Source organism: Gorilla gorilla, chromosome 15 (assembly GCF_029281585.2).
Source record: "Gorilla gorilla gorilla isolate KB3781 chromosome 15, NHGRI_mGorGor1-v2.1_pri, whole genome shotgun sequence".
In the NCBI taxonomy this organism is placed as follows: domain Eukaryota; kingdom Metazoa; phylum Chordata; class Mammalia; order Primates; family Hominidae; genus Gorilla; species Gorilla gorilla.
The window spans coordinates 93877563-93884671 of record NC_073239.2 but is presented as its reverse complement, the minus strand read 5'-3'; the positions used below and the strand labels follow the sequence as shown (position 1 = coordinate 93884671).

Here is a 7109-nt window from a genome sequence, read left to right as displayed (position 1 = left end):
TCGCCCCCTCCCCTCGGGCCGGGAGCTTCCAGCTCAAGTCTGCAGCACCAGGAAGAAGGCGCCTGAGCTCCCCTCGCGACGAGTCAACCGCAGTAGGAGGTGGGGGCGAAGAGAGGGCTGAACCCGTCCGCTGCCCGGGCGGTGGAGCCCCCACGGCGAGGCGCTGCGCCGGCGGTGGAGACTCGCGTTCCCTCCAGCCCCTGGGGCAGAACTTTCTCGCCCCCCCTCCTCCCTCCCCCGCAGTCGGACTCCCTCCCCAGCCGGCCAGTCCTCCCGGAGGAGAAGGCGCCGCGGAGACAGCCCGGGCGGGGGCCTACCTTCCCCAGGACAGGCATCATGTCGGCGGCGCAGGTGTCCTCGTCCCGGAGACAATCTTGCTACCTGTGCGACCTGCCCCGCATGCCCTGGGCCATGATCTGGGACTTCTCGGAACCCGTATGCCGCGGTTGCGTCAACTACGAGGGCGCCGATCGCATCGAGTTCGTGATCGAGACAGCGCGCCAGCTGAAGCGGGCGCACGGCTGCTTCCAGGACGGCCGCTCCCCCGGGCCGCCGCCGCCCGTCGGGGTCAAGACAGTGGCCCTGTCGGCTAAGGAAGCGGCGGCGGCGGCAGCAGCAGCAGCGGCGGCCGCCGCCGCCGCGCAACAGCAACAGCAGCAGCAGCAGCAGCAACAGCAGCAGCAGCAGCAGCAACAACAACAGCTCAACCACGTTGATGGTTCCAGCAAGCCTGCGGTGCTGGCGGCCCCGTCTGGCCTGGAGCGCTACGGCCTAAGCGCTGCCGCCGCCGCCGCCGCCGCCGCCGCCGCTGCGGTGGAACAGCGCAGCCGCTTCGAGTACCCGCCGCCGCCGGTGAGCCTGGGAAGTAGCAGCCACACCGCGCGACTGCCCAACGGCCTGGGGGGCCCAAACGGCTTCCCCAAACCAACACCAGAGGAGGGACCCCCAGAGCTGAACCGTCAGAGCCCCAATTCGTCTTCAGCGGCGGCGTCGGTGGCGTCTCGGCGTGGAACGCACGGTGGGCTGGTTACGGGGCTGCCCAACCCGGGGGGTGGCGGAGGCCCCCAGCTCACCGTGCCCCCCAATCTGCTACCGCAGACGCTGCTTAACGGCCCGGCCAGCGCTGCGGTACTCCCCCCACCCCCTCCCCACGCCCTGGGCAGCCGTGGGCCCCCGACGCCTGCTCCCCCAGGGGCTCCTGGGGGCCCCGCTTGTCTCGGGGGTACCCCGGGTGTATCGGCCACGTCGTCCTCCGCGTCGTCTTCGACGTCTTCGTCGGTGGCAGAGGTGGGCGTGGGTGCTGGTGGTAAGAGGCCCGGCTCGGTGTCGAGCACAGACCAGGAGCGCGAGTTGAAGGAGAAGCAGCGCAACGCCGAGGCCCTGGCGGAGCTGAGCGAGAGCCTGCGCAACCGCGCCGAGGAGTGGGCCAACAAGCCCAAGATGGTCCGCGACACGCTGCTCACGCTAGCAGGCTGCACGCCCTACGAGGTTCGCTTCAAGAAGGACCACTCGCTGCTGGGCCGCGTTTTCGCCTTCGACGCCGTCTCCAAGCCCGGCATGGACTACGAATTGAAGCTGTTCATTGAGTACCCCACGGGCTCGGGCAACGTGTACTCCAGTGCATCTGGTGTGGCCAAGCAGATGTATCAAGACTGCATGAAGGACTTCGGCCGGGGCCTATCCTCGGGTTTCAAATACCTGGAGTACGAAAAGAAGCACGGCTCCGGGGACTGGCGCCTGCTTGGAGACCTGCTCCCCGAAGCCGTGCGCTTCTTCAAGGAGGGCGTGCCCGGCGCCGACATGCTGCCCCAGCCCTACCTGGACGCTAGCTGTCCCATGCTGCCCACTGCTCTGGTGAGTCTGAGCCGCGCCCCCAGCGCACCCCCGGGGACCGGGGCCTTGCCGCCCGCCGCGCCGTCGGGCCGGGGCGCAGCCGCCAGCCTGCGCAAGAGAAAGGCCTCTCCGGAGCCCCCGGACTCAGCCGAGGGCGCGCTGAAGCTGGGCGAGGAACAGCAGAGGCAGCAGTGGATGGCGAACCAGAGCGAGGCGCTGAAGCTCACCATGTCCGCCGGGGGCTTCGCGGCGCCGGGGCACGCGGCAGGGGGTCCGCCTCCGCCGCCCCCACCTCTGGGACCCCATTCCAACCGGACCACCCCACCTGAGTCAGCCCCCCAGAACGGTCCGTCCCCCATGGCCGCTCTCATGTCGGTGGCAGATACTCTGGGCACAGCGCACTCGCCCAAGGATGGCAGTTCCGTGCACTCTACCACTGCCTCCGCGCGGCGCAACAGCAGCAGCCCAGTCTCGCCGGCCTCCGTGCCGGGGCAGCGCCGCTTGGCATCACGTAACGGGGACCTGAATTTACAGGTGGCGCCCCCGCCGCCTAGCGCCCACCCGGGCATGGACCAAGTGCACCCCCAAAACATTCCGGATTCCCCCATGGCCAACAGCGGACCCCTCTGCTGCACCATTTGCCACGAACGTTTGGAGGACACGCATTTCGTTCAGTGCCCTTCGGTCCCCAGCCACAAATTTTGCTTCCCTTGCTCTAGAGAGAGTATCAAGGCCCAGGGGGCCACTGGCGAGGTGTATTGCCCCAGCGGAGAGAAATGCCCCCTAGTCGGGTCGAATGTACCTTGGGCCTTCATGCAGGGCGAAATCGCGACTATCTTAGCTGGGGATGTTAAAGTGAAAAAGGAGAGAGACCCTTGAACCACTGGGCAGCCACCTCCTTTGCCCTAGACCAGCTCCTCTCCAATCCTGAGGGCCCCTCCCCCAACCCAACTCGACCCTCCCTCCCCTCACCCCCAAGGTGTAGAATTGTGAATATAACGAAACTGCAAAAAGTTAGTCTTATGTATAGACATTATTTTCGTCGTATGTTTCTATATTTTGAAACAGGTATGTAACTTCTTCATTTGAAGGATAAGCTGGTTTGTGTTAAGCAGTATAGTATTGGTTGGGTCATTTGCATCATATCGTTAGCATTTATTTGGTGGCAGAATGTTTGCCTAGGTACAGAATTAATAGCCCTTAGCAACGACTGCTGCTGGTGTGTATTTTTGTAAATGTTATGCACTCTCTGAAAGGAAAAACACACACAAAAGAAAAAGACTTTTTTTTTTTTTTTTTTTTTTGCCAAGGCCAGTGTTGCTGCCTAAAAAAAAAAAAAAAAAAAAAAAAAAAAAAGCTATAAAATGGTGAAAGCTTCCTTCTAAACTGCCCCAAGTGTTGAAGTCTTCACTTTATTTTGTTCTGTTTTGTTTTGTTTTTCTGTTTTGTTTGCAAAATGGTAAGGGGGTGTCGGGGGGGGATGGGGTGTTTTTTGTTGCAAGTTTGTGAGGGGAAAATGTTTTGGTTTGTTTCTACTGACCTGAATGTGTTGGATCTACACGTGTTGTTTTGTTTTTGCTTTATTGATGCACGGATGCTTTTGAACAGTAGAGCGAAATGCTAGACATGGAGAATCTGCTCTGTTTGTCCTTTATACATTTCTGTAGTTAACAGAACACTGTAATGTGCCTTGGAGCTTAGTAACTTGTAATAAATTCAATTGATATTAACTGCGCTGAGTCAGCAATTTTGTCTTTCTAGGGCTAAGGCCATGCAACTCCGACGTAGGGGACACCCTCCCTACCTCCAGTATAGAATGAAAATCCTAGTGCTTTTGAAAGCCCTGGGAGCTAGCCTGTGGGAAAGGCCCTGTGCTGCCTTGCTGCCCCTCCCCCTCGGTACCAGGCTATTTACATTCACCTCTTGGGGAGGCGACAGTTGCTGACTAAGCGATTTCGGTTTACTCTTCAGCATCTCTATTTTCCCCCGGATGCGGGCCCAGCTGCAAATGGCATTGTCAAGAATGCTTTCTGGTGCCTCGCCCTGTGGCGGTGAACATAGGCTGACACCCAGTGCAGCTGGTGACTTGACAAGTGGGCGAAAAAGTCTAGGAGAAAAGCTAGGATGCTTTGCTTCTTAGATATGACAGACATCAGTCTGCATATTTAAAACAAAACTGCCACAGAGCTGGGAGCAAATGCATACACTCAGCCTGGAGAGTCCGCAGTAGCTTCAGGCTGGTGCCTTGGAAAACCAGTTTTCACCTCATTCATTACAAGTTTTCTTTCCTGTATTTTAAATAATTATTTTTAAAGGCAGAAATAATTCTAAAGACTTAGTTGATTAGAGAGGGTTTCCGAGGATGAGGAAGAGGGGGGAAAACCCCAAACTTAGTTCCTGAAGCAAAGGTTTACTTCCAACATCAAATAAAAATCCATTCCTGCTGGTGAAGCAATGCAATTATTCATCTAATCAGCTTTTGGCGGCGTTTGTGAGGTGCAGAGAGGCGGGGAAGCGGAGAGAAGACTAATGCCCTTTAGAGCAGAGCCCCTGCTCCTGGGCTGAGAGCAGCCTGGAGTCCTCCCAGTGGTAGGGGAAGGCAAACAAACCTGATCTGAACCTTGTACTTTCCTGGGAGGCAAATAGAAGAGCAGAAAACAGGAGGGAGGAAGCAAAACAAAACCCGGCAATCCAGTCAAATTGATTCCTTGCCACATCTCATTCCTGGGCGGGGCGAGCTGGGCCCTGATGGTCCCCTCCAAGGCTGAAGGACTGTAAGAAACTTGGATCCCCCACTCCACTCCCATCAAAGGAGTGGGAAGACTGGGAGCTGGGGATGGGTACAGGCACGTTTGGGGAGAAACAAATCACTGGTTCGCCCAGAACTCTGGTGTGGAGGCCGGGCTGGTGTCAGAACTTGTTAATAACACCCTTTTAGTTTCTTTTCCTGCTTTGCCACTGCCATCACTGAAGTGGTGGAAACCAGGACTCTGTGTGCACGCGCACTCGCGTGTGTGTTTGTGGGTGTGGATAAGTGGCAATATTGATGGATCTGCTGCAGCCTCTTAATCCTGGTACATGGGAGGTGCCTGCCTCACCTCTTTAAGAATCTCCCCACATATAAATAGATATTCATGTCAGCTTCCTGCAAATGTGTCCTTGCATTTTCATCTGCTGCCAAGTGTTGTATTGGTGCTTATGAGTCATGAAACCTATTTTCATCCGCAGGGGTAATTAACTTGGGGGTGATAATGCATAGCAGACTGTAGGAAGAGTTAATTCCAAAACCCATCCTCGCCTGGCTACCAATCACACATTGCACTTAAAGGTCTGGGTTGGTTTTTTGTGTAAGTTCATTAATAAAAACCAAGCATGTTTTGCCTGGAAGATCCTCTAAGATGCTCCCAACTCCCGCTCCCAAGGCACATACTCTTAAAATTGGTAAAGCTCAACAGCCTGAGAATACAGTGTCACAGGTATAATTTAACTATCATTGAAGGAAGGAGCAGTGGGTGCAGCCACCCCTCCTCCGGCATTGCACAGTGCATGTGAATTCAGACATGTGGATCACCTGTCTGGGCGTGGACCTTATGAGTTGTGTCTGGTGGCTCCAGCTGGGAGTTGTCCCTGTTACTGGTTTCTGTGCACAGCTGCTCCTGCCGGCCTGCAACTGTCTCTTCATCGCTATGGTATTATGCTCAGGAACTTTTAGGATTATAAGACCCTCGATTACTAGTGCACATAGGTAGGAAAGGGGGGCCTGTCTTTAAGCACTGAGAACAGCATCGTTCTTTCCTTCTTGTTGCTGGGTGCTATTATGAACAGTAGAAGCAGCAGCTGTAATAATGAGGCATCCAGCCATGGAGGCCAGTTTGGTTTCACTAAGGAAACCTGACTAGAGACGCTGGGGAGAGGAGGGAGGGAGTGGGAGGGAGAGAGCAGGTTGGGGTGGAACCCAGGCTAGAAGTGAATTATAATAGTGCAGTTAATTAAAGTTTATCATAGCCGGGGGCCACTTGTTAAATGGAGGCTTTTTTTTTTTTTTAAACCATGTGAACTTTTTCTTCGCTAGGACCCATTCAGCTGCTAGTTTGGTTGCCTTAACCAGCCTTTCTCTGATCCCTCAGCTGGATTCTCCTTTCCCTGAAGCTTTCCACACTGGACGCCTAGGAAGCACTTTTCCTCTCTGGCGTGTAAGGATTCTTGTGGGTTTCTGAGATTCAGCCCAGGCCTCTGGATGAGCCGAGGCTCCATTCATCTCCATTTTACCTCCATTTCTTCCTACCCTCGTTTCCCATCCTTCTCACTCCCTTTCCCCTCAGAGCCAAAGTGGCCAACGTTTAAAAATTCATATTTATTTATGTGTATCATTTGTGCAGCAAATCCAAACGACATGTTTTAGTGGGCAGAGTGGTGGGGCAATGAGGACTCAATTCAACAGCTTTGAGAGAATAGGCACAATGGGAGTAATTTCTTGACCTTGATCTCTGAAGGCAGCACCATAGTCCACCATCGAAGGCGGCTCACCATATCAAGTCCTCAATGTAAGATTCAAGGTACGTTTTCACTTGCATCCAGCCCAGACTGGCTGATGTAATAAATACTGAAATTCACTTTTGTTTTCTGTAATACTTCATCAAGTCAGGAAGTTGGAATTGGGGCTGGGCGCTTTGGGAGGCTGAGGCAGGCGGGTCACCTGAGGTCAAGAGTTCGAGACTAGCCTGGCCAATATGGTGAAACCCCGTCTCTACTAAAAATACAAAATACAAAAATTAGCTGGGCGTGGTGACGTGTGCCTGCAGTCCCAGCTACTCGGGAGGCTGAGGCATGAGAATTGCTTGAACCTGGGAGACGGAGGTTGCAATGAGCCGAGACAGCACCACTGCACTGGGAATGACTCTTAAGGTCATCTAGTGAAATGTTCTCTAAACCTTTCTGGGGTCAGAGACACCTTGGAAAAATCTAGCAAAAATTATGGCTCCTCCCCAAGATATACCAGTGCCCACATACACAAGGATTTGCATACATTTTTTTCTTTTTTAATATACATTTTATATATTTGTTTTTGAGAAGGTAATACATTCCTTTGGTTCAAAACTCAAAGAATGAGGCCTGGAGTGGTGGCTTATGCCTTTAATCTCAGCACTTTGGGAGGCTGAGGCAGGAGGATTGCTTTAGGCCAGGAGTTCGAGACTGGTCTGGGCAACATAGTGAGACCCTTCCTCTACAAAAAAATTTTAAAAATTAGCCGGGCAGGCTGGGCGTGGTGGCCCACA

At 54.4% G+C, this 7109-nt stretch overlaps 1 protein-coding gene across 1 annotated transcript; it reads left to right on the top strand.

Moving 5' to 3' along the window:
- Nucleotides 1–306: 306 nt before the first annotated feature.
- On the top strand, nucleotides 307–3563 carry IRF2BPL (interferon regulatory factor 2 binding protein like). The gene has a single exon (XM_031001968.3). The coding sequence runs from the start codon at nucleotides 337–339 to the stop codon at nucleotides 2710–2712; it is 2376 nt and encodes a 791-aa protein (XP_030857828.3). The 5' UTR covers nucleotides 307–336; the 3' UTR covers nucleotides 2713–3563.
- Nucleotides 3564–7109: the final 3546 nt, after the last annotated feature.